This window comes from Melopsittacus undulatus, chromosome 3 (genome assembly GCF_012275295.1).
Source record: "Melopsittacus undulatus isolate bMelUnd1 chromosome 3, bMelUnd1.mat.Z, whole genome shotgun sequence".
In the NCBI taxonomy this organism is placed as follows: domain Eukaryota; kingdom Metazoa; phylum Chordata; class Aves; order Psittaciformes; family Psittaculidae; genus Melopsittacus; species Melopsittacus undulatus.
Window position 1 is genome coordinate 55064969 of NC_047529.1, and position 27979 is coordinate 55092947.

Below are 27979 nucleotides of genomic sequence, written 5' to 3' on the forward strand. Positions count from 1 at the left end.
TAAATACCTCCAAGGATGGTGACTCCACCATTTCCCTGGGAAGCCTGTTCCAGTGCTTGACAACCCTTTCAGTGAAGACCTTTTTTCCTATCCAATCTAAACCTCCACTGGCACAACTTGAGGATCTTTCCTCCTGTCCTGTTGTTTGTTACTTGGGAGAAGAGACTAACACCCTCCTCGCTACAACCTCCTTTCAGGTAGTTGTAGAGAGCAATAAGATCTCTCCTCAGCCTCCTTTTCTCCAGGCTAAAGGACCCCAGTTTCCCTCAACTGTTCCTCATAAGACTTGTGCTCTAGGCCCTTCACCAGCTTCATTGCTCTTCTTTAGGCAGGAATGAGACATTCTCCAGCACCTCAATGTCTTTCTTGTAGTGAGGGGTCCAAAACTGAACACAGGATTTGTCACCAGTGCCTCGTACAAGAGGACAATCACTTCCCTAGCGCTGCCGGCCACGCTACTTCTGATACAAGCCAAGATGCTGCTCATGTTCAGCCGGCCATCAACCCAACCCAAAGGTCCTTTTAAATACAGCATCAATCATTTTCTTCCTTGGGAGAAAGATGTGCCAGTCATGCTTCTTCCATTTCTGTCCTCAGTGGATTCCTGTAAAGAGAATGTATCAACACAAACTAGCTCTGACAAATGCTCCACTTCCCAGAGGTCTGTCCCACCTGGCTGCAGGATCTGGTTTTGAACATAAACAAAAAATGCAGGTCATTGAAATGTCCTGTTGCCCTCTGGACCTCCAGTTTGCCCGTGTTTGTTTTAAATAACATTTTACCTTGGTTCCACCTGAATAGTTACACAAAATGAAATAAGGTTGAAATAGTCCAGGTAGCATGTGACAGCTGAGACAAGCACAATGGTCTCTTCTGAAGTGGTATAAACTTCTTCCTGACCTGGAGGAGAAGATAAATCAGACTGATCCCAAGAAACAGCTTATCTGTAAAATGGGATATGCCTGTACACTTCACTTGCGTTGTTCATAATCTCTGTACTCATCCATGTCCACATCCGAATCAAAGAGGGAGTGTCCAGTGTAATCCGTGTCAGGGGTTTGAGAAATACTGTTCCCTTCCTCATCAAACGTTTCTGTCCTTGAATAAAAACTGAAGTCCCGCAAAGGGGAGTAAATCTTGCTTGCTTCGCTGCTTTCCTCAGATTCATACAGAGTGTTATCATCATCATGGTACCATTCGGGCCAAAATTTCCTCCTTATTCTTTCACAATACATAGCAAGGTTGATCAGTTCACCTGCAACACAGCACAACAAGCTCCAGTAAATACATACAGCCAACAATGCTCTAACTCATCTGTTAATCCAGAAACAGATTAGCACTGTACGAAAATAAACTGTGCAGATTCTTTCCAAAGAGGTTTCAAGTTCCAAGATTCCATCAATCCTCTGTTTGTAACTTAAAACACATATTATTAACCTACATGCAACAAGAAATGTTCATTCTGGTGTAACCTAAATGCATGCAGCAAAACAGCTATCCCAAATTAATCTCTACTGAAATAAATCAGGACAAGATACTAACACTAAGTTTTCATAGTAAAATTCTTGCTTATTATTTCAGAAACCCGGTTTCTAAACACAGAATTTGATCCTACCCATACACAACACACTTATTAAAATACGGTGAATTTGGGGTTTTCACCACCAGATGGCAGCGTTGTCTGCAAGATAAATTCACGTTTTTACATGGTAACTGGCCCACACCTAATGTTCTCGGCCTCAGTACCTTACGCCTTGTGTTTATACACACAGGTATGCTTGGAGAAGAAATGACGAACAACTTAATACTAGCCTATGCCTCCTGACAGTTACTTCAGTAGCACTCTCTTGCAGAGCAGATCTACAGGTCAAATTCATTCCTTTTACACCTATTTCACATCTTTTTCCTCCTTAGCTCTTCCCATTTTTCTTACTATGTGGTTTGATTCTGAAAAGGGATGCAAACACACTTTCACATGCCTGTAACAGCACACAAGATAAAAAAAAAAGAAGAAAAAAGAAGTGTGTAGGGGAAGGGTATGTTGCTTTCCAATTTATACAAAATAACAGTGACTCCAAAGTCAGGCTGCACTTTTGCTTTGCCCAGCACCTCCAGTAACAGCAAAGGCTGTCATTTCCATGACACCTGCAGTTTTATCATCAATGAAACTACTTAGTTCAGCAGAATCTGGCTCATGGCCATGCTTCTGTCTTCTCATACCTTACCCAGCATTCATTCCTTAAGAGACATTTGGGTTTTGCTGAATTAAACAGGGAAAAAATGAAGGACTGGGACAGGAACAATTACTGTGTAGAATACAAAAGAGAAGAAAACAAGAATTTGAAAAGAAAACAACATTATGGGATACAAATGCTACATCAAAGGCACAACAGTCTGCAATGCAGCTGAAACGTTGCTACATTCCTCAAATGTTCATACGAGGTGCTACAAGCTTAAAGACTGCAAATGCCACCAAGAGTTTTTTCATCAGAGATCACTTCAGTTTTCTTACCTTTGATTAGTCTCTCTGGTCGAGTCCCCGGTAGTGTCCACATTGCCTGTGCCAGATGCCCAAAGACAGTGGCATCAACAGTGGAAATCTTTGGTCCCATAATGTACTTCTTGTCACCTGTAAATACAACAGAAAACATTTCTTAACCTAATGTCACTTCTCAATTAAAAATTGATAAATTAAAAAAAACTCCTTGTCTATATCCTTAGTATTTTTTTTAAATTGAAATCATTTAGCTGAAAGGTTCATTCTTTCGAGGACAGGGATTCAATGTTGAATACAGTTCAAAAGCTGTCTGCTAGGGTTCAGTGAGTGAAACCCATTACTGCAGCTTCCTCTGTGCTCACCACTTCCCTAACTAGACCATTTACAGAGCTACTGCTGGCCAAGGAACCTCCTTCATTCATCACAGCTGGCAGAGCATACACACTGCACTAGTTCTGCTGCATTTAAAGCCTTCCCTGCAACCAGCAGGTGCCTGAAAGCATGATTCTTTTTGGTGCAAACCCAAAATCACTCAGACATCATTTGAAATCATGACTGCACTGGAATTCCAAAGCTGGTCACCCAGTACCTCATGTGCATGCAAGACCCCATTTTAGATTACCCAGCTGATCCCAAGAGAACAGAAAGTCATGCACAAAGGTTCCTTCTGCCACCATTTGTTCAGGCTGCAAACAATGCACCAGCCAGACTGGCCACAACTGCTCAGAAAACCCTAACCCTCCAGGAAGAGGGCAAAATCAGGCAGGAATGAACAGCTCCTCTCACAGGTCACCAGTGCAGTGCCCCTACCTTCAAACACTGGCTCTACCTGGCAGGAAACAGAGGCATGTCAGGCACGCAGGCAGGCAGGTGAAACAGCAGCCTGGTCCAGAGGAGGGATATGTCTGCTCCACACTGCTATTCTACTTACCCCTCTGGGCACCCCAATGCCATGATGGTTCTAAGCGGCCACCACAGCACAAACAGATGGATAAATGTGCAAACAGGGAATACAGGTGAAACATGCAGTACTGCAGAGGTCAGGTTAAATGGTTGCACTGTTCCTGCCTTGTCCTAAAGTGCTATAAACTCCATAAAATGTGGTAAGTAATTCAATTCTCCAAATACAGTTATCCTGTCTCCCCAGGACATTCTTCCTCTGTCCATAATTCAGCTGGTTATTAAATGTTAGGGTTATTGCATGAGCTCAGAAAAACTGTCCAGCAGTAAAATGCATCAAATTCCAGAGTACAGTACAAAGATTGCTGTCATCTCCCTGTACAACAGTGTAAAAAAGCAGTGCTCAGGAATAACCAGTAACAGTAAGCTCCTCTAGCTTGTCAGATGTAATTTTAACACGAAGTTGGATCTCCCCAGCTCTTTCACAGTTGTATCAATCTATTGCTGAAAAACCATGTATAGGGTAAACATGCGTTTTCAGTATTTTATGTGACACCTAGCATGCAGCGATCTCAAACACAGCTCTAAAACTGGTCTCCAAATCACAGTTATGTGCCAACACCACGATTTAGCACCATACAACCAGGTCTGAGATTCGATCCATAGAGATGTTGCACTGGGAAGGAATACTGCCATTTCCATCTTGGTACAACTGAACCATCCCACCTTCTACAAACAGAGTGGTTCCCCAAGCACAACACTCCACACCATCAGGTGTGTGTACACAAAGGGGAAGAGGAGGAAATAAAGCTGGGGTTCCATAAAACTGTAGATCTGGTAGGTCAACCTACACCACATAACACGGCCTCCATGCCCATTTACTTTTGCCAGTTCTAGCCTGTACCCAAAACTTCCAGGGCAACTTTTATCCAGAAGACTTTCTGACAGGGCAGGTATCTCAGTGCCTAGTTTGGAACCAGATTACACAGAACCTGTCACATCAAGGCTGCCATACTGCTTATCACTGCAAACACCTCTCCGCATCCCCTGGCTAAGCCAATGGAAATGTAATCGCCCTGTCACACCTGGGCAAATTTGTACAGCCCAGGAGGATTTGAAAGCACACAGCTCTGCTCTTTATGAATGCATGCACCAGAGGATTCAAAAGCAGCTAATTCAGCATTGGGTCAAGAATCAAGAGAGAGATCTGTAAGGCACAGGGCAACTTGTGCCTGCACCATTCCACAGTAGCACATACAGCCTGCACAGGCTTTTCAACTAGCATTAGAGGCTTGCCTTCAGGTTGGTCCCACCTTTGTGTTTCAGCCCTGAGCACTCCTGCCCTCCACAAGATATCAAATGATTTTAAAAAGCTGGTTTCAGCAGCTACTGCCCTGCAACTGCCTGCTCAAAATCCCCATTTACCCTAAAGCCTGAGGCAGGCAGACAGCTCAGAGAGCCCCAACAGATTTATGGGCACTGCTCACTGACTTGCATCTTAACGAGTAATTACCCAAATGTATATCTTTATATATTGTTAGTTCATATGCCTGCTTTCCCCCCCAACTTCCTTACCCTTCTACCAGGCAGCAGGAAACTACTACAGCACAAGGAAATTATATTTGTGGGTTAGAGACTGCACAACAGAGAACAAGATGGTATTAAGGGGGCAGGCAAATCCACCACATGAGGCTTAGTTCCAATTTCCACATTTATATGAGATCTGGAGGAGTCTGTTAGGGAAGTAGGTATATGAGAGAAGGAAAAATGATTCTCAGAAATTAAAAAGAAAGAAAAAAACAGCACCCAAGATGTGACTGGAAATGTCAAAATGAGTGTCACAAGACCTGGCAGCTGCCAAGGTACCATTCTCTGGAAGCAACTCTTGGAATTTAAAAATTATTCTTGTTCCCGTGAGAATGGGCTCTGTTAAAAAATGGGGAGCATTAAGTTAATCTGATATGCCTGATGACTGACAGCCACAGTTTGGCACGTGCAGCTATGCTGCATGACAGACCTCCTTTGTAAGCTCTTAAGATTGCCCTCTAATTAACAGCCAAAGTCTCAACTGCTTCCTCTTCTGGGAAAATACGTCAGCACGTGTACAGGGAAGGGAATCTTACGAAGATCCTTGCAGAGGCAACAGGCTGACTGACTGCCTTCTCCCTTCCCCTATGAAACAGGAGTCTCCAGTCAGGCTAGAAGTCCTCATTCCACCTCCTGTTCCCATTCCAGGATAGTACCTGGAGACCACAGTTATTAGCTCCAACCGTAAACAGCTGGCTGGAGAAAACCTGAGCATGCTGATGTTAATGAAAAAAATCAAGACAATTATAGAACAGCAGACAAATGCAGGAATAATCAAAAGGGCTAATACAATGATTGACACAAATGCACACTGACTAACCTGGCATCCATTTCAGAAGGGAAGATGAAAAAAAAAATAAAAATGCACAATACTCAGCTGTTAACGTAGCAAGATAACAGGTACACAGCACATGCCCATCAAGGCTTTTTGAAGCATAGAAAGCACAACATTCTCATCAATAATCTGGAAGTAAATACAAAACCTCTGCTAACATATGCAGACCATTTAAATATATATATATATATATATACATATATATATAAGAAAACACCTTATCCTTGAGGATTTCCAGTGATTTTCCCCACCAAAACCAGGAGAGAGCAATTACAGCATTTACCTTCACAAGGAGATGACCCAGGCCACCCAGGGAAGGAGAAGAAACCAGGAGGAGCATCTGCCTGCAGGCTGGAATTGGACAAACTCCAACTTGAACAGGTCAGATCTTGAGCAGATTTTGATGGTGACCAACATCTGTCACCAATTACTAATGAAAGTGGTGGCACCTCCCCCTGCTGAAATCTTGTAATCAAAACTGGATGAAAGACATACTCCGGACAAAAAAGACACGGTCCTGAGGACAGCAACCAAGCAGTCCAATTCAGAGATCTATCTAGATGATTTAATGATCCCTTTTAACTCCAAATTTTATGAATCATAGAATCATAGAATAGGGTTGGAAAGGACCTCAAGATCATCTAGTTCCAACCCCCCTGCCATGGGCAGGGACACCTCATACTAAACCATGCCACCCAAGGCTTCATCCAACCTGGTCTTGAACACTACCAGGGATGGAGCATTCACAACCTCCCTGGGCAACCCATTCCAGTACCTCACCATGCTAACAGTAAAGAATTTCTTCCTTATATCCAGTCTAAACCTCTGCTGTTTAAGTTTCAACCCATTACCCCTTGTCCTATCACTACAGTCCCTAATGAATAGTCCCTCCCCAGCATCCCTATAGGCCCCCTTCAGATACTGGAAGGCTGCTATGAGGTCTCCACGCAGCCTTCTCTTCTCCAGGCTGAATCTGAGTGTCCATATAGACTCCAGAGACAGAAGGATACAGATTCCAAATAAGCAAATCTAGATGCTTCTACAGGTACTTCAGAACATGTTTCAATTTTCTTGTGAAGGCCATATCTGCCCTAGGCAAACAGATGACTTTAGCACAGACACATTCATTGCTGCTCTATTCAGCCTGCCAGCACTGTCTAGTCAGAACCAGGGGGCTCTGCTGAGCTCCCAAATCATAGATTGAACTCACCTCAGTTTCCATTCCAACCCCATTCCTCTTTCTGACATACATCCCTGGCAGAGTTCAAGGCCAGGTTGGATGAAGCCTTGGGTGATATGGTTTAGTGTGAGGTGTCCCTGCCCATGGCAGGGAGGTTGGAACTAGATGATCTTAAGGTCCTTTCCAATCCTAACTATTCTATGATTATATGGAACTATACAGTGCCGACTTCGAAGCTATGGCAACAGTAGTCCAACAGCTGAGGGCACCTTGATCTGGCCACAGCTCTGCAGTAGATGTGCCCAGACCTCTTCTAAACTAACTGTTGCCACCCTTCCTCCGCCAGAAAGAAAAGGGACCTCAAACTCCAAACCAAGTTTTCTTTGAGAAGGCACTAAAGTAGGTAATTTTTTTGTTAACAAACAAAATACAGCATAAAAAAGTGTTGACAGAAGAGCTGTCAACAATTCTTCCCCTTGCCCATTGTGCCGATGCATCAGATGTCTTTTTTCCACTTTGCTCCTAATCCATCAACTTGGCAGGTGTGTTTCAGAAAAAGCTATAGAAAACTCTGCACAGCCCCATCTAGGTTCTCCTTTCCAAAACACCTTGGAAGTCCAGAAGTATCTCTCTTCTCCTCCTTTCTGAGCAAGCATGTAGTTTCTGCCTTCTGCTGGGCTCTCCCTCATCTTGCTCCCTTCATCCATTCCATCTATTTTAAGCACAGGGCATGGGAGGCATCCCTCCTGCCCTCCACTCAGCCACCTCTTTAAAGCGATCTCAAAAGGGAACAAAGCATTCACACGTGTACCATCTCTCTTGGTTCTTTGTGCCAGAGAGGCACAAGCTCAAGGGAATAAACAACCTGCTCTAAACCAACTCCTCAAAATGCAAATCTTACACAAAAGCACAAGATGGTTAGCTCTCAGCACACTGCAAGGGGAGAAGCAAAGTGTAGACAGCTCCAGTGCAGATTTCAGCCTAAGCTATGCAACAGAAACGAGGCCCATGCTGTTCTAACCGTGGACAACTTTCAGGCTAACTCCATGGGATCCACCTATTTCAACAACACAGACCCATCTCCTACTAGCAGCTTTGAATAAAGCTGCTAATACCAACCAAATATAAAGTCCAGCTTATCAAAACGACATCTGCAAAGAGTTTCAAACAGTACCCTCATAGCAATCTTAGCAAACAGCCATGAGTCCCATGAAGAAACATGAGCCAACCCCCCAAAATGTAAGCAAGTTTCATTTGCAGGACTAAACACGATGTTCACATAGGAAAAAGCTCTTCTAAAATCACAAGCCATGTTCTGCTCCTCTAGATATGCATGTCTGGTGCCACTTACTCCTCTAAATACACAGTTTGGTGGCAAACAGCAGAGAAAGAAACACTTGTCCCTGGCAGAGTGAGGGTGGCACTGAATGACAAAGCAGTGTGGACTCTGCCTACTGACAAAATTAGATTGTGCACACAATCAAGCTGGCAGTTGATTCCAACCTGCAGACAGTGGGGTGCAAACAAAGAGAACACACATAACTCGCTGTATGTTACCCAGGAGACTTGCTAGAGTCCGCATGTCCTTCTCCATCAGCGTGTACATCTCCTCCTCCGAGAAGCGGCCAATGCCATGGCCAAACATCTCCCGCTTCACAATCCCTTTGGTCAGATGGCACAGGATCCATTTCAGCACGTCACTGAAGGGGCCAAAAAGCGAAACCATCTTCTGTGTCTCATGAAGATTTTCCACCCACTGGCAATAAGTTAGAGTCCTAGAAGGATACAAAAATAAGTTACAGTGGTGCAATACCCAGACAGCCCATTCAAGACCCTGCAAAGGCTCACACAAAGGGTAGGCAGCAAACTAATGCTGAATTTCTTAATGCTGAGTGCTCACTGCCCTGATGGAGAGGTGGTTTCCAGTGAAGAGTAGACCCTGACGCAACTCAAGAGTGACAGCAGAGAAAACTTGACTTTGTGATATTTACGCAGACTGCCCAGTGCTTATTCCCTCAGTAAATCATGACTCACTTCAAGAGAAAATTAGATTCACATTGAAATATAAAAGTCTGCATAACAAAATGCAGCCCCAAAAGGATTTATTAGCTATAGATGACTGACTGTGTAGACCTAGGGAAAATAACAAGACAGCCTGCAAAGAAACAAGTCTTTCCTACAAACATATACTCCTCATTTTCTACACTGCTGGAACTTGGCCAAGCAACTGTGCCCTAACATAAATATTGTAGCAGTCACAGGTTTTGTCCTTTATTTTTTCCTATTTTCTAAACACCGATTTCATCAGCGAGGCATTTCTAAAACACTCTTGTATTTTAGGCTGCATTTCAGCTGTACTGAATGGCAAATATATTCTTTTGAAAGGTCTTTTATAAAAAACTTGTCTTAGCAGGTGAAAGTTTTATTTCCTATGTGAATTCTTTTGTTCTTTACTAATACTGTAGGCAAACAAAAGTTTGATTGGTTGCTGTCACTACTCAAGAAACTTATGAAAAAACAAACATTAACTTTCTGGAATTTAGCATCTTCTGACATTACAAAGAAATCAAAGGCACCACATAAATTCTGTGGCCAAATTCAAGGAATGTTGGAAAAAGGACTAGAAACATCTCAAAGTAGACATATAAAGCCACCAGAGTCTCAGAAACATTGCAAGTTGATACCCATAATCTATTGTCTTTGTATCAGTTTCCAAACTGAAAAATATAAATGTGGACTTACGTATTTGAGATCACATAAAAACACACTCATGGAGACATAATAAAAATAGTGAAACTGGATCGAAAAGTTTAAATATCTAAAGTTGCAAGTTCTCGCACGCAATTATATTAAACACAAACTTAATAATCAAATGTTTCCATTTCCAGTATGATTAGAGCTCCATTTTTTTTAGTTTGGACTAATTGCACATAATCTCCTTAGTGCCGATATGGATTACCTCATTCAATTTTAAAACAAACAAAAAAATAGTAGTAGTATCTCCTGGAGAACTCCTGCGAATTCCTTTTCTAAATCAAACTCCTGTATGTCATGAACAGAAGCTGAATTCAGCACTACGATCAGGGAACAACTATGTTTACAACAGGAAAATGATCTAACCTTTAAGCTTCCTCAGATTCTTTACTTGGATTACTAATAACAAGAAGTAAAAGGAGAGTATTTGGCATAACAGAAAATCTACTTACAGCTCAAATTTAGAACGTTCCCGACAGAGTGGGTGAAAGGCATTTTAATTCTATTAAAGACTGTCCACAGCAGAACAATGCCTTCTGCTCAATTGATTTCATTAACGTCAGTAACAGTGAGGCATGTGCAGGTTTTGCTGCAAATGCATGAAAACTGAAGAACAAGATGCCCCTGCTACATTACTGGTGGCTTTATCCTCAACAGAGGTTTTCTCCACAACCTCTTTTGCTGTATTAATGACAAAAGCATCCCACTGACACTTCACACACTTCAGTACCACTCTTCCAACTGTGGGTGTCCTGAACAATCCTTGTTTTTCACAATGGATAGATCAACTCAAGTCATTGGGCTGATTGCAGCAGAGCAGAATTTGAAACAAAGGCAGTCAGTGAGAGGCACCAGCACAGATCTTGCTGCACAGACCCTCCTTCCGCAGCCTGGACCTAACCAGCTTTACCTCCAACTCTGCAACACAACCTAATTTCTTTAGGATAACAGGCCTGGCCATGGAAGGGACAGTAAGGCAGCAAAACAAAACAGAAAAAAGAAAAGAGGAGACTCCGCTTCAGCACTTTTTAAAGCGTCACTCCAGTCAACCACGATTAACATAGCCCTGTGGGCTTGTCATCACTATTGTTCACTCCAACCACACCAGCTGGTACTGCACCAAGAATGACCAACCATGTCCAGGATGCTTTTAATTTCATGAGACAGGATTAACAAGGTTTCCCACAAAGCTAATTAGCCTGTGCATTAAAGTAAAAATACATTTCCATAGCGCTTGCTTGCTCTGGGGGAGAAGGTCTTTGTGTCCGGAAAAGGCAGAGACCAGATCAAGCTTTTAATGACCAGGACACCAGTACAGGAAGGTTAGAGCTGCATGGGATCTAGGTAATCCTGCCTGGGCCAAACTCTCAAGCACGGTCTTAGGTATCTACTTGTCATCTTGAATTAGTCAAGTTGCCACATGTCCCAAATCTCAAATTCATATGAGCAATGAAGGCTACTAAATAGACAACCACAGAGTTTACTTCTAAAACTGTATAGTTCTGAGCAGGCAAAAGCAAATAGTAAGCTCAGATTCAACAGTTACAAGCATTTTTAAAACTGGCTTTACAAGCACTTTGTTGAAAGAATTCTATTCAAAGGCTCATTAATCTGCTTCCTACCAAAACATGCTCCCACCCATCACGCCTCTGCTCAGACTACATTACTAGAGTATTATCAATGCTACAACAGATTAAGGAAATGCCAGAAATCAGGTAGTCTACATAACCTACTTCAGCATAACTGTACGTTTTAAGCTACAGCTAGTATTTACAGGAAGACATGATTACTTTAAATATTGTCCTGAACTGAGCATTTTGGGAAGCATTAACACTCCCATTTGTGCCAGCACATCTGTACAAATACTAAGAGTATAAATAAACCAATAATGCTTTAAAGAGCAATGATGTGGAGGTAAAGCAAATCTGCAGACTAAAAGTAACAGCAGCTTTGGCCTCAATACATAAATCAGGAGAGGAGATGGAGAAAGTGACTCATCAGTAGCAGCTTGCTTGATTATCCCCAAACTGTCTGAACATTAAGAAAAGGCGGAGGTGTTCACAAGGATGTGAACTGGGGGTTATTTTTCCTATCTGAACCTGTGCAGACTGGAATTTCTTGATATACAAAAGGATTGTAACAAATTAATTCCACAGTCAACTGTAGAAACCCCACCTGCTGCAGAACTTCCCACAGCAACTGGCTTTTAAGCTATGTGGGACATTCAAGCCTCATGACTAATAGGAGAAACAACACTCTTACAATTGGCTTGATGTATTTAAACATTTATACTATAAACATATTTTATGTTTAATAGGTGGTAAGTCTGAATACCAAAGTCAAGACTTACTTGCATTCTCTTACCATGCTTTTCCTGTACTTCAAGCACTCACCACATATGTTTACATCATCTTCTTGAAAGACAAGGCAAAAAATGAGTTAAATACATATGTGTGCATATGTATACATACACACATTCATAAATCACTACGGTTGGTTTAACTGTATTGTCAAACACAGTCTAAGGGATTAGTTCGGTTAAGCTGCATATTCAAGGATTTAGATTCTCACTAAGCACATTAGTGTCACTAACCTGAGATCCCTCACCTGAGATAGAAGTGCCAGAAAGCACTTCACAGTGACTGCCAGCCCTCCAGGCACCAGCAGCTACCGGGCTTGAAAGCTGGCAGTGCCACTGAGCCCAGTGTGCCAGTGCCAGAAGGGCATGAGAAACAGATGTCCTCAAGCTATCTTACCACTTAGCTCCAAACCCACAAATGTGCTGCAGGTACACCAAAAACTTAACACATCCTAAAGGTGCCCGTGGATGTCACACTGGTTTCTGAGGGCATATAGCTGCTGCAGGCAATGGAGGCAACCCAGGGCAAGGGAGCAGTGACAGAGGTCTGCATCAGAGCCCAGACCTGCAGTCAGTGTGACAGAACTGGTCTGCTCCCATCTCTTCCCTGCTGACTTAGCCCAGCACTCATTTAGGTTATCAGTCTTTTAGTCTTTAGCCAATATAAATGTAGAAAAAGCCTAATAGTTATAGCATTCCCCAGAAACAGGAGCTCCGGTACCAGCTCCAAATTAGTCTTGAGCCTCTTGGAGATATGCTCTAATCCAAGCATGAAAATAGATACACTAACTCAAGTGCTGTCTTTCTGCCTCACCCCTGCTAGGTAGCCTGGGGCAGAGACAGGCTGTCTAGAGGCTGAGGTTCACAACAGCCCTGCATTGCTCTCAGCTCCAGCCAGAGCACCAATTTCCACCTGTAAGAGGCACTAATTGGTAAAGATGAGCAATTACCTCAGCAAAAGCAAAATGTTTCAGGAGGAAATGCTAAGTACCCACCAGAATTACCTTCATCCAAAGACAGCACACCACAGGATGCACTTTGCTGCTCTGTTCGATAAATGTCCTATAGTATTACTTATTCATGATGAAGTTACTTTGCATGCTGCTGGCAATGAAATACTATGAATTAAGTTTTATATCACTGCTTTGGAGGCCTGATTTTATAAACCTCATCTACAGAAAGGTGATCACTGTTTTCAGTTCCTCACGATGGGACTTGAGGACACCATGAACAAACCCTAAGCTTCTGGTGATAAATTGAACTAATGTGAAGGGATTCTGCAACCACATATACAATGCTAAAGGGGTTCTGCATAGCTAAAGCCTGATCTTATTTTGGTATAACCACAAGACAGTCAAAGTTGTTACCCAGAAATTACAGTGCTACAGCTGTGATGCCTCATAGTTCAGATTTTGGCTAGTATAGAGACCCAGCATGGTATAACCTCAACAACATAGCAAGCCTCTGGCACAGCCACACAGAAGGGACATACAATAAGACTTATAGTTGGATGTTTCACTATGCTGCAGCAAAAACACATGCCTTAAGGAAACCCAGCTGCATGACTCAACAGGAAAGACAACAGGCATATAAGCCAGGCATGCACATCTCTATTCTTACTTGGCCTAGCCACCTCCATGGGTCAGTGCCTGAATTTGGAACACCTGCCTCCCATGTTCCCCTACATCATGCCCAGCAGTGTCCAAATCAACTCAGAGGGAGCCTGGATGGGCAGATAACAGCTTCACAGAGCAAAGTGTGGTTTGTAAATGACAGCAGCAGTATAAATTTGTCATCAGTCCTGTTACATTTTAAACAGTTAAGTCTATGGACCACAAAAAAAAACCCAAAACAACAAAACAACAATGCTAAGGCAAGGAGATGGAGCATTAGGGGATTAAAAGGCCCCTTCCCTTTGGCAGCTGGAACAATTAAGGGGGAAAAAATGAACAAAAAATGTTACATTTGCATGCTACCTGAGACATTTTTGAGGCTATGGCACTAACAGATGGGTATAACTGGTAAAGATCACACTTCTTGGAAGGCAAAGATCACATTTCTAAACCATATAATTTTAATCTGCCAACTGAATGCTGAAATTGTTCCCAGGAAACATTAAAAATTATTTGAAGATCTGTATGTATACATGTTGTTGCTAATCTTCCATCACAAGGTGAAAGAAAAAGCAGGGAAATGCATTCCATTTAAATCACACATTGTCTTGAAGAAAAAAAAAATGCAACAAAAATGCAAGACTTAGCGTAGCCGGGACTTAAATGCAGGCTAAAACACAAATTACTGGGGGGGGGGGGGGGAGGGAAAGAGAAAAAGAAAAAGCCTTGTGCCTGTTGGGGCAGCCAATGCAGCAACCAAGATGCCATGTCTACCTGCTACTTCTATGAATCCAGACTGGAAAAGGCATTTAAAAAGGAGTGAAATTTAAGGTGGGGAGGAAATCACAGGTATTGTTTTCAAAAGTGCCAGTAAAATGCATCAAGCAGCAGCAAGGTTATATTTATGTTTTCCATTCATATATGTACTTTAGCTTCCCAGGATACTGTGACCTATACTGTGTCCTATCAACTGGTAGCACTGTCAACAACACATACTAACAGGAGTATCCTGTGTTACAGGAAAGACAATAATCCATATTCTAATCACACACACAGATAATTAAAATCAGTAAATGTAAAAACACAGTATTCCAGATTCACTATGAACACCAATTTGTTCCCCTGCACCCCCCAAGCCACAAATATCATGAGTTTTTGCTCCTTATTAACACAGCTGTTTCTATATGGAAGTCACGTAAACCAAGACAGATGAACAGCCCACTGCTGCTCCCTTCTGCAAAGCTGCAAGCAAAGGGCCCAACTCCTTACCTTGCTTACACAGCATGACAGCTTTTCAGAGGAATTACCCCTGGCTCATAATTAGTGTACACAGAAAGAAGCTGCAGTTTTCCAGGGTGAAGAGAGTTGTAAAATTAATAATTGGGTACCCAATTATTACCAAGCTTTCTGGCAAGAGAAAATAAGCATTCACATCCAGGTACGAGCATAGGGGCAGATCTGACAGCACAAGAATGCAGCCAGCTTTGCCATGCAAACTCACCAGTACAAGTGCTCCTCCACCATTTTTGTTATGGCTCTGGAAACAGCTCTTTCATGTGGACCAAGGTGTTTATTCAAATTCACTCCAAGTTTCTCTTCCAAAAAATCAATAATGAACTCAGTGCCAGATACTTGAGTGTGATTGTATTCAATCCAAGGCATTTTCCCTTGAGGGGAAAGTTTTCCATCAAAATAGTTCTAAGGAAAAAGACAAGTAAGTAAACAAACAGACACACAGACAAAAAAGGACCATCAGGTTATGTTTCAATGAGAGTAAAGCTTTTAAAATCTTTTTCTGTGTTTTTAAAGGCAACATTATCCAACAAACTTTTGTTTCATTTTGTTTTAAATGAATACACTAATAGCAGCTGTTCAAATCAGAGCTCTTGCTCTGTCTATAGCATAACTCAGATAAAACTGTCTCCAGGCCCTGCAAGGTGTTATACACTATTATATTAGATGCCAAGTGATGAAGTATTATTTCTGTACCCAGGTTATTTAAGAGTTGGAGGTGCTCAGATCTCCCAGAAGATTGGATCCATTATTCTCAACAAGTTTTTAATCACAGGACTCAACTACATTTGGCTTTTGCGGAGAGCAGCACTTTTAATGTTAAATGGACTTTATAAAGATTAACTCACTGCCTATCTCAGACAGCTGCATTACTTCCAAGGATGAAATGAACACAATCACCAGTGTATAATGAAAGGCGTATCATTCTCTCACTGAGCAGGAAGGAAATCTGCCTTCACCTTCTCTCTCCCTTCTGCCATTTTGTAACTTTGAAATCTCATACACTTACAGACATAACTGTTACAATTGGGTCTCCAACAGCCCAACACCACTACAGCACTAGTACATTGCTAAATGCTGCTGTGTCTGCTCAGGATAGCACTCACATAGAAGTAGTCATTTATTTTCCCCCAGTTTACAGTTGAAGAAGGTGAAACAGAAGTTAGAAACTTTATGCCTCATGCGATGAAGAGGAGAGGAACTGCTGGCTGTCAAAATGTGAGCAGACATTTGACTTCAATTGTGTCCTACTCCTGAAAGCAAAGACACAAGCCAGAACTTTTTCCTTTTCTAGTGATTGCTGTCCTTGAGTCCTATTATTTAGTGAATGAAAAATCCTAGCTCAGAAAGCTGAGCCATAAGGGCTCACAATAAAGACCCTGCACTATCTCTGGCAGTCACCTTAATGAAATGGATGTAGCTGGATGTAGCTCCTCATTGCTAGAGGTTTTGGGTTAGCAGTTCTGGATCAACTTGTTTAGGTCCAAAGTATCTACCCTTCCTGAATCCACTAAAGATGGACTAAGGTCCTCTCACAGCAAGGAGCATACACTAGAATGTTCCTCCAGCTCAGTCTAAGAGCACCACATTCTGGCTGCTGCTCAAACACAGATGTGCAATGCGCTATGAACACACAGCCATTCCCAAAGGCCCTTCCCTTGTGAATGAAAACACAAAACAGGTAACGCTGCTGGGAAAACAATGCCTTCTGGTTGTGGCCTCTTCTGGGATTCCTGCCCAAACAAATAGCATGGTAAGGACACCTGATTATATAATGTCTCACCTACTACATCCTTGCATGGGTGAATAAAGCAGTCAAGTCCCCTCCGCTTGCATGTGTGGGTGAATGGGCATTATTACTCTGGTCCATGGGAGGAGCTCTAAAACTGAACATCCAAAACTGAAAGGAGATCACTGTCACATCCTTCCACCTTCCAGACCTTTACTTCATCAAAAAGGCTCTTTCAGCACTCAGGTTTCCATAATTTTTCATTATGAATTTACTACATAATCACAAGCCTTTCCTGGAACTACACAGTGTGTCTATATTGCACTGAGCATTTCTGGCTTAATCTTTGCCTAGCCCCTCCAGTATGAGATCTCTATTCTTGTGCACAAACACTGGTGTTTTGTAGAAGCTGCTAGACTTGAAGATGCACTTATTACGTATTGCAATTACTGTAGTCCATACCATTTGCAATCCAGAAAAAAAAAAGCCAGTTCTTCTTATTCAGCTGCATATTTCTTCAAACACACACATATATATATATAATAAATAAAAATACATTGCATAAAAAGTTGTTTGTACTGCATTAATATTACACTCTCAAAAACACAAATGAGAGCTAAGGTTTCCATAGCAAAACTTGTTTACCTAAACTTTAAAAAGTCTTTTCAGGATTTGCATATTTCATTACATACAGTTTATCAAACAAAATAAGAAACATCTTTCAATGACCTGACAAAACCTTAGTCTCTTGACAAATCTGTTATACTGTTCTTGTATCCACTGTTCTCAGATGGGTATTTTTAGGCTTGAAACCTCAGTATCCTTATGGCTGCTACTAACTGACATCAAATACTTATCAATTTTCCACTTACAAATTGTTGCAGCTCCAAATCAGGAAAAAGCTATGGTATTATCATTAAAAAAAAAAACAACCCAACAAAATATCCCCTCACATTTCATAGTACATTAAACTGAACTGCAGTCTGCAGAGCAACAATAACAATAGCTCCCCAGAACCTCATTTATGGAGGAATTTATAAACAGAATGGCACAGGGCACTACCAAGATAATTTTATAGTACTATCCAGAAGAAATTAGGTTCCACATTTTCAATTACTGCTGCTTATGCTTTTACTTTTACTGATGTCTCTTCCCAAGGAGCCTACCATCTTTGCAGCCTGTGCTAATTACTTATCAGATTATATAAACCCTCAGCATTTCACATTCACGAGGGAATCAAGAAAAACCAAGAGATCTCCACAATAATGCAGAATGGGCTCTTTCAAAGCAAGCTTTGTCAAGGAAAGCATCAAAGATTTTGAAAGAACAGCCAGGTACTATGACAGCCCAGCCAGGGTGGGGCTGCCTTAATTATTTTTGGTGGGGAACTTGCACCCAGAAAGGCAGCTTCAAGAAAATGAACACATTACAAGAGCGCACCTGCTGGGAGAAATTCAGGTGAGAGTAAGGTAGGAATGTGTCACCCAGTTGCATTTCTCACATGCCATTAAAGCCTTGTGTAACACAGCACATTATTCGACAGTCTGATGCACTATAATAAACATAAGGAATCAAAAGAGTAAAAGCAGTCTGACCACACTGCTGCCTTTTCATTTCAAAGCAGCCTCCTCCTGGGAAGGTGATGACCACAGCGAATCTCCAGAGGTGAGCCCCAGCACCCACCACCAGCTGGAGTGCCATCGCTTCTCTACCACAGCCCCCATCAGCACACAGAGAAGTGAGATGTTTCCTCCTGCATCCAGCCATACTCCCTACTGGAGGAGCCATCACATGCCTCTGTTACCTCTAATGTTCTACAGGTAATGCAGCCACAAGCACATGAAACATAAGTCTCCATGTAGTCCAAGTACAGGAAAACTCGTAACTCCAGCTGAGAACGGATGTACCTGCTGGCTCCCCTCTTGCTCCCCTACTACTTAATCCCACAGCAGCATCCATACCTTTCTCCACCCAGAGCAAAACACAGCACTGTACTCCTAACACAAGGGCAGAAACGGAATCTTGCCTCTTCTGGGGAGAAAAAAGCTGCATCCTCAGCTTGTAAATTTAGCTCCAAATTTACCTCTAAAACCCAGCATAGGGTTGGTAATCCCACAAACACCTCAAGCCTGTATAAACCGGCATAGCTAAAATCAGCAACCTGGTGTTCCCAGCACCAACAGGACCCTTTCCTGCTCCTCCAGCATGGCACATGGAGTATGTGTGGAACCAAGGTGGATTAAAACCAAATAAACTAAACCTTCATGGCTCCAGGTAGGCCAGCTCTGGCCCAGTCTGATCGAGCATAGAGAAGCACATGCAGGGAAGGACAAGAGAGGTAAGACTAGAGGTAAGACTGTATTATTGGTGGTCCTGCTGACCTATGCTAGCTTAATGTGGTCACAGCTAGCAAGCAGGGATAGAAACAGATGCAACCCCAAAAAACAACACTGACCTTCAGTATAGGAAAAACAAAAGACAGGAGGATAACCCTCTGGAAATTGGTCTCCATCCAAGAAGCTGAACAACTCACTTCTACCCAGCATGAGCTGTCTGATCGGCTCCATCCTGAACCACACAAATGTGCTGTGCTATCTTTTGCAAGTGACCATACCCTGCCACAGTACCCTGCCACAACCATCTCCTATACTGCAGCCTTCTTCAACCACTTTCCACCAAAGCAACTTTAGTCATCAGAAACATCTGAACCACATCAACTGCCATTAGAAAGAAAACAGATGTCACCAAAACAGATTTTCTTGCAAATGTGCATTTTCTACTCAAATTACACTGGGTGGAGAAACAATGTGCACTAAGTCCTCCTGCTCCAATGACATGTTTAAACTTCAGTATCTTGCAGGTTCTGTACACCTGAACATAAAAAATACATCCCACAGACGGAAATCTTCCTCTTTAATGCTCTGAAGAATCTGATTCAAGTACCATTAAATCCTAAGATAATGAACATTAAACTCAGGCTTTTAAAATGTACTAAATGGGGATTTTCATTCACTTCCGATATAAAGCAATTTAATTGCAGATGAAGCCAAATGAATATCAACCACAAATGTGTAGAAAAAAAAAAAGTTGATTAGTTTTCCTCTATAAAATGCTGGACATAAACAAAACATTCCTCTTAACACCCTGGCACGCAGCAGTAATAAGTGACTTGAACCCACTTGGGGCAAGCATGCAACTTACCCACAGCTCAGTCTCTTTGAGACAAAGAGGGATGCCAAATTTACGTAAGTGAGGAGCTTTCTTCTGCCCAAGATCCTCATTATATTTATCACCATTGTTCCATTACCTGAAATGCACTCAATGCTTTATACAAGCAGACAAGAAACTGGCCCCATGTTTCAAAGAGCCTGTATCCCATACAGCTTGCCGACACCACATCAAGGCACAAGCCAGACTTGCAGCATCACCACCCTGATACTATTCCTGCTCTCATGGCTTTCATTCTCCAGACTAGTACAAGCTTCATTCCCTGCCCTGTGGGAAAATGGCACAGAATGCACCCAACCACAGTTAAGGAGCAGTGTTCACAACCCCTAAAAGCAATACTGTCTCCCTTCACTGGGTGGGAGCACCAGTGATGGGAGGTGAAGCAAAAGGCAAGCACGTCTTCCCAGGAGAGCTCTAAAGAGAAACCCTCCAGAAAAGTAAGAAGCTGCAGCTATTGAATCTTGATCTCTTCAGCATGGTCAAATTCAGAAACCATTATGCTTTAGGTTTGGGGTGTTATTTAGCATTATATAAACTCCAGACTACACTCCCACTTCAGCATTTCCAGCTAAGTTAACTTCCAACATTCATGTAGCCTTGCCAGTTAAATCTAGAGCTGTTCCAGACTAATCTCATTTCAAGCCATATCTTCAAAGGTTACGTACCAAATTGAATTGGAGACATGAAGTGTACCCACCTAATTGTAGGTATATGTTTACACCTTCCTGGATGAGACAGATTGGGGGGAGGGGGGAGGAGGAGGAGGGAGACAGGATGCCTATTTTCCATTTCATGCAATTATAGCTGCAATATAGGAAAGAAAAAAGGAAAAGAGGACAATGTACCTGATAGGGCAGATCAGCCATCCTCAAGTAAGTTTCCATTTTCAGACAGAATGGAGATAAACTTGGAACACCATTGGTAGGCCTTGAAAACTGGTGCAGTATGATGGCATCTTTTGAATCCAGCTCTTCCTCCTTCCTGTCAGAAACAAAGCAGAATTAAAAACAAATAAATACATAATCAAAACTGAACAGGTGCATGGTCCATCAGCTCAATAAACACATATAGGAGAAGCCCTGACTGAGGCAGCTCACACATCACGGCCTGCAGCAGGGGTGTGATGCTCCGATCTGGAGCCCGGTCCGCTGTAGGGCTGGGCTCACCCAGCACCAGAGCCGGTGAGCGCAAGCAGTGTCCGGCGCAGCACCAGCACGGGGGCTGCCGGCCCCACCGCCACCCTGGGCCACCTGTGGAGGCGACCCGGCCCCTGTCGCCTCCTGCGCTGCTGCGGACGGGAAATGGGGGAAAACCGGGTTATAAAAAGGGGTAAATGGCAAAACCCCGGAGGAGTAGAGGCACCAGACGGCCAGGCCCCAGCGCCCCCTCCCCTCAGGTAAGAGCCGCCTCAGCCCCGCTCCTCCGCGGGCAACGCCAGTGCCAGCGCAGGCCCCGCCGCCGCGGCCCCGCCGCATCCTCACCGTATGGCCAGCAGCTCGTGGATCACGTACGCGGCGGCGGCCAGCAGCGCACCGCCCGTCAGGTACAGCGTCTTCTTCCACCAGGAGTCGGGTCCCAGCGCCGCCATGGTGCCGCCCGCGCCCCCGCCCGCCAGCGGGAAGGCGACGATCTCGCCCCCATAGAGGGCGGGCGGCGGCTCCTCGGGCCCCGCGCACCACCCCAGGGACAGGCTGCGGTTGCGGCTCAGGTCCGCCACGCAGGAGCGGGGCGCCGCCAGGCCCACCCCCCACAGCATGCTGCGCCCGGGCACTGCATCCCCCGCCGAGCCCCAGCCCCGCACCTGCCCTGCCCGGCCCTGCCCAGCCCAGCCCAACCCGGCCCGGCCCTGCCCTGCCGCGGTGGGCGGCTCCAGCGGCTCCCTCAGCCTTCGCTGCGCGGCTGCGCAAGCGGCGGGGAGGGGAGGGTTGGGCCTGTCATGTCCTTGCAGAGGTCCCCCCTGCTCCCTCGCCTGCCCAGGGCTGGAGGGGGGCACCGGGGGTAGGCAGCGGCTGCCCGAAAGGCAGGGCTAAAATGCGTGCGGCGCTGCTGACCGTGGTCCGCGAGTGGGGCGTTGTGTGAAAGCCCTTCCCGCTGAAATAGCCGTGATCTGAGCAGAGGCCATGTATGTCACCCTGTATCTGGGGCGAAGGCCACCCCCCTATCCATCACACCGCGGTGTCTGGCCACTACCGCACGGGTCTCTTAGCAGGCACCTCGCGGTGGTTTTTTGTTCCTCTGATGTTCAGTGACGGGGGAGAACGCTTTTACACGCACAAACGGAAGCAAAGTGACTTCACATCCCTCAGCCCACAAGGTAGCGGGATTTTACTGGCACTGAGGGTCGCAGCGCATCCTGGGCTGCAGCCTCCCTGCTGCAGTGGGAGCCTTGTGTGCCCCGTGATGGCATGACCAGGACTCACGCTATCTTCTGCCCAATATCCACAGCTCTGCACATCACAGTGACCCTAAAATGCAGATGGTGCCATTTGTTTTATGATAATACAGCTGCCCAGATGTCTAGTCCTTCATCAGGTGCTGTGGTGTGTACACAGCTCCTCCAGAGAGTTCCTGCAATTTACGTGTTTTATTAAGCCACCAGAGTCAATAGAAGTGATCTGATTTTTCATACAAATGGAGCAACCTTCAGTCTCCAATAGGAGATAGATGGGGTCTGTGACCAGGGCTTTGTAGATCAGATTAGTAGGGCTTTACCTCAGCATATAGGAGAGATTAGACAAAGGAGGAAGATGAGCTGAGTTCACATCCATGTACCAGCTTCTCCAAGTGCCAGCAGTGTCCAGTTTTGCACTTAGTATTGCTGTGCAATGTCATTGAGAGCAACAGTCTCTGCCCCTGCCTGTACTCACTGGAAACACTCCTGTGCTCTGGCACTGTCCTGAAGTAGCTCCTTGCAAAATTCAGATTTATTCCTCACTTTTAACTTGTTCTTTACACGTATTCAATAATCACAGGGTACAGCGCAAGAGCCTCGTGTTTGATATATAGCATGTGTTTGACTCTGTGCTGACGCCCTGCTCTTGGGAATCAGTGGGATCAGAGAGATTCCAGGGACTCAGCAAATCTCCTTCCAGACAGAGGTTACTCCCCCCAAATCTGTTGCACTCCTTTGCCCTCCTCCTTAGTGAGATGCTGGCTGCTCACATTCTTCACAGCTTTTGGGCATTTCTCACTACAGATGATGCACAGGTAATGAAGTAAGAGTGGAACGTGGGAGCTGCAGCTGCTTTATGCCACAGCTGATTATTTGCACCATGAGGTTTTGTTAAATTCTTACACAAGGGCAATGACACAAGGAAGAAAAGTGGGTTTTCTCTGCTACACACCTGTAAATCTCAGGGTGAAGATTTGTTTCAAGTGGCAGACAGCCTAATAAATCTGGCCAGTCACAGTCTGCTCACTGGTCTCAGCTTTTGCTGCTGCAAGGGAATTGCTTGCTGTGTTACTGATAAGAGGGATCCAGTGACAGATGGGATCAAAGCTTCTGTGAGGGCAGAGAAAGGTCCTGGGTATCCACATCCCAGCTGCTGCCACTGCTTTTCTTTCAGAGGCAAATGAGCTATCCTAAATCCTGTTTTGAATCAGTGGCCAGCACAAGTGGGGAAAACCTGTGAGGGAGAGGAGAAGGGGAAAGGAGTAAATCATTCTCCTCCAGTGCTGCCCTGGGCAAGGCAGGCAGGACTGGTATTTCAGAGGAAGCATTACTGCAATTTATGCTCTGAAAGTGGATGCTGTGTTTTGGTAGTTTAACTTGTGCTTTACAGGTGCAAGGAGATGGTAAGGCAAAACGGTTGTTCTGGAGTTATTACAGCAGTACTCTAGTCAGTTGTTTAACGTGTTCAGCAAGGGGACTGCCACCCTTCTTTTAGAGAAAGACCTTGTGATATGATACACCTGTTCTGGGTGCAGTGTTTCCTGGAGGCTGCAACTGTCCAGGGCACAGCAGTGCCTTGTGGGACACAGCACAGGAAGCCTCAGCTCAGAGCCCATGTGCCTCATGGTATGTCAGATACAGATTCCCACAGACATACCGCAGCTTTACTGTGCTGCTCATAAACCTGATGTTAAGAGGTTGGTTATGACCTGCATAGCACTGACCAGACTTGGCCATTTAAACGGTATAGGTCCCAATGCCACATCTTGGTAGCCACAGTAGAACAACAGCAAATAAAGAACATGGTACAAAATACAGGTTCTGTGCCCTCATACCTGTCCTACACACTTGACTTGTTAGTGGTGCTCTGCCAGCCTTTCTAAGATTCCTGCCAGCAGGCATTTAGTCCATTTGGCCTGGTAGTCTTGTAGCTGAGATGCTCTGCAGGCAAGACAGCAAAGAGCATGTCTCCAGCCTGCCTTTTCCCTGGCTGTGGCAATATCCATTCCTCCAGGGAAGGTGCACTGCCCCACAAGGCAGCACTGTTGCCACAGGCCAATGACATGTATTAGAGAGGCTTATTAGCCAGCAGTAGCGCTGAGGAAGCCAAGCTGCAGTACTTTGGCAGGGGGTATTGCTTTCTGCTCCTGTGCATCACAGGTTCTTGAGATATGGTCTGATATTCCCACTGTTGCCTTGAAGCTCACAGGTGATGGCCACTGGACATCAGCCACCTTGCTGTCTTGCTCAGGGAGTGTGGGAATCCAGCTCTGCATCTTTGCTAAATTACCAATTTTCTTTTTTGAGTGGGGAAAATAAGAGCTAACAGTGATGCACCCTCATGCCTGTTTGGCTTCAGACACCGAGTATGGCACAGTCTGGAACAGTCATCCCTCAGATATGTTATCACAGAGAGCAAAACAAGACCTAATATGTTAAAGCACACTTTTATCTGTAATCTGTTCTAGTGTGGCTACCTAAAGGAAGAGAGAACAACAGAACAAAATAAGTAGACTTCTTTAAGATAAAGCTAAGCCTACTTTCTTACATAGCAAGCCAGATTTTCCTTCTGAGGTCTCCAGTTTAATGTGGGACAGGGAGGCACTAAGAAACTCATCAGTGTTACCAGATTCTGGATGTTGGTATAAAGACTCTTGATCTTCATTACATCAATTCTTTGAGTTCACTGCACCTCTTTAAAAAGCCTGCAGTTAGCATGGTGGGCTGCCCATGGAGCTGGCAGCACATGTCAGAATCCCTGTTTGCAATGGGTCTCTGCGGAGTCCCACTGCAGAAGCTGTCCCATCTGTATTTTGGCTGAGAACTAGCAAAGCTTTTTTTAAACCAGGGCTCACACTGAACACCTCAGCTCAGGTTTTGCTTTCCTGTACTGTTGCTGACTGGGTTTGAGCAGCAGAGCATCACTTGCCAAATCTCCCGAGGCTTTGAGAAATAGGGCCACTCATCTTCCACTTGTCTCCCACACTGGTATCACTTATGGCTCCTACTTGCTGCTGTTCTCTCTTCCAAGCAGCAGAGTTCGGGCAGCAGGGAGCTGTTAAGAGCTCCATTAGTCAGTATGGGTTGCTTTTCCAGGTTGCTGTGCCTGAAGTGAAAGCATCTCGCTATGTCCATACACAGTGACCAGCTGTCCCCAGCCAAAGTGACACCCCTGCTCAGGTTGGACTCTCACTTTGTGCTGGCAGAGCATCCTATGGTGATACAGAAATGCTTTCCTTCTCTTTGAAATAGAAACATAGAATAGTTAGGGTTGGAAAGAACCTTAAGATCACTAGTTCCAGCCCCCTTGGCATAGGCAGAGATGCCTCACAGTAAACCATGTTTGATGAGGTTCTGTCCAACCTGGCCTTGAACACTGCCAGGGATGGCGCATTCACAACTTCTTTGGGCAACCTGTTCCAGTGCTTCACCACCCTTACAGTAGAGAACTTCTTTATATCTAACCTGAACTTCCCCTATTTAAGTTTAAACCAGTTACCCCTTGTCCTATTGCTACAGTCCCTGATGAAGAGTCCGTCTCCAGCATCCTCGTAGGCCTCCTTCAGATATTGGAAGGCTGCTATGAGGTCACCAAAATTGCCCAAACATACTGAGCCTTTGTCTGCAGAATAATTTAATAGGGTTTTGTCGGAGGGCTGAGTTTATGAGAGGGTGAAAAAAGGCTTTTTCATCACCAGGAGGCTCTCCAAGATCCTTCTGAGAGAGACAATCACTGGCTGCTGGCAGGATTGCTTTTGTTGTAATATTAATGATCTCTCTGGGCAGCTTGAGTTTCATGTGTACATCTTTTTAATTATTCAGATAAAAATAGCTAAGATGTAACTGCAAAATAGTCATTCTGTGTTTCAGTTTGGATTTAGAAAAGGGGTTAATGATAACTTGAATGACATACAAAGGTACAAATACGTAGCAAATGCAAACCATACAGAATCTAAACTGCTTCCATGCTATACAAAATTACCTGTATCTAAGTCCACATTAAGTACAATTCCAGTAGTTCCCCAAGGTTTACCTTGTATTTTTTGTTAAACAAAGCCATAATAAAGACTACACACTTTTATAGTCAGATCTTTCATGTATAACTTTCTTGGCAGAAGAATAGTGTCAGGAACCAGGTACAAATTGCTTGCCATAGCCTGGTGTGGTGATTCCCAGTCTTTGCCTATTTGTAAGAGCTCTCCCATTGACAGCATCCTCAGAAGTACCATTTGCAGCATATACTGTCAAGACCTGGCTGGCATCTCTGAGCTGCCACGTCTCTTAACAGCTGTAAGGCAAAGCTGTGAATTAAACCCCAAATTTCAGTGCTGGAGCTAGGCTTCATGAGAGGGCATTCAGGGTAAATGTGCTAACTTTGGCAGTTGCTTTCATGAGGTGGATATGTTCTTCTGAGGTCTTCTTTTATTGTATGCTTTGTTTACTTCTACTTTTGTATGACTTCAGGTTGTATGTGTTTATCTAATTCAGGAAAATGAACACATATTTTTCTGTGTCTTCTATTATAGCAAGTTTTTACACTACAGCTACTGTACAAGGCAGTATTTGAAGTTCAAGCTCCAAGTTATTTCAGGGTTGGTTTTTTTTTTCCAGTTAACACATCTCATGAGGATGCAACAGAGGTTTCGGATTTATTAATGGAATACTAATGGTCTTCACAATCCTTTTAAGAAGAAAAAATAAAAGTTTATTTTAGAAAAAGTGAATATTGATTATATTGGTGGAGTGACTCCATGGGTGAATTAAAGCACAATAAAATGCAGACCAAAATATATATATTGCATTCCTAATGCACTGAGAGGTAGCTGTGCAATTAATGCATGTGTAAGTCAAGACAGGTCAGGTGATTTTACAGCCCGGGTGAAATCACAGCTCTTCTGGTTAGAATAAAACATGACATTTTATATTGCTTCAAGAAAATGGGACATGTGTCAATACAAATAAAGTCTACTGGTAGCACAAGCTTTAAATGATTAGGATTTTTTTCCTGTAACCTGGAAGAAATGGGAAATACAGCCTGATTTTTATCACAAAAATATGATCTGAAAATAATGTTATTTTTATTCAAATGTATAGTACTGTTCAGCCTAAGCAGAATTCAATTATTTTGAAATTATTATAAAAGCAGGTTTCTACTTTCCATTGGAGAAGGGGCCAGGGAAAATCTGTGGTTATGATGGCACGAAAATGTGCTACATAAAAAGAATTTTTTGGTCACTCATCATGAAGCAGGAAACAATGCAACAAAATTCACCCCAAGCTAGAAAAACAGAAAAGTTATTGTGAGACAGCACAGAAACAAATAAATCACAAACTCTGCTTTAGAGGTACTGAAGGATGATTGTACACCACATGGTACTACTCCCTCGCAGGCTCAGCAAAGCCCTGCAGAGGCAGTCAGGGAGAAGCAGTACCCGTCAGCAGCTTACAAACTTCAGAAATGAGGTGATGGGGGAAGAGAAATTGTGCATTTGGTCTTCTGCATTTTCCCTTTACAAGATAATGTTAGAAATTCTACTAAATAAATGCTGACTCAAGTCAACAGAGATGCAGTTTCAGGACACAAGTTGTTCATACCTGTGGGCATCTTGGAG

At 43.8% G+C, this 27979-nt stretch overlaps 1 protein-coding gene across 1 annotated transcript; it reads right to left on the bottom strand.

The window, feature by feature from the left end:
- Positions 1-203: 203 nt before the first annotated feature.
- FAXC (failed axon connections homolog, metaxin like GST domain containing) lies at positions 204-21731 on the bottom strand. Its single transcript, XM_031045452.2, has 6 exons — positions 21457-21731; positions 20821-20956; positions 15227-15423; positions 8557-8774; positions 2513-2629; positions 204-1255 (listed from the first exon to the last, which is right to left on the bottom strand). Exons 1-6 carry the CDS (start codon positions 21729-21731, stop codon positions 972-974), a joined length of 1227 nt encoding a protein of 408 aa, XP_030901312.2. The 3' UTR covers positions 204-971.
- Positions 21732-27979: the final 6248 nt, after the last annotated feature.

What these genes read in the sequence shown, in the direction of transcription:
- FAXC (XM_031045452.2), bottom strand. Translation starts at nt 21,731, where the DNA reads ATGCTGTGGGGGGTGGGCCTGGCGGCGCCCCGCTCCTGCGTGGCGGAC. An exon ending in GTGGAGGAGCACTTGTACTG is followed by an intron (nt 8,775 to 15,226) that starts GTGAGTTTGCAT and finishes GTATCCTTCTAG; the next exon opens with GACTCTAACTTATTGCCAGT. An exon ending in GACTCTAGCAAGTCTCCTGG is followed by an intron (nt 2,630 to 8,556) that starts GTAACATACAGC and finishes TTGTATTTACAG; the next exon opens with GTGACAAGAAGTACATTATG.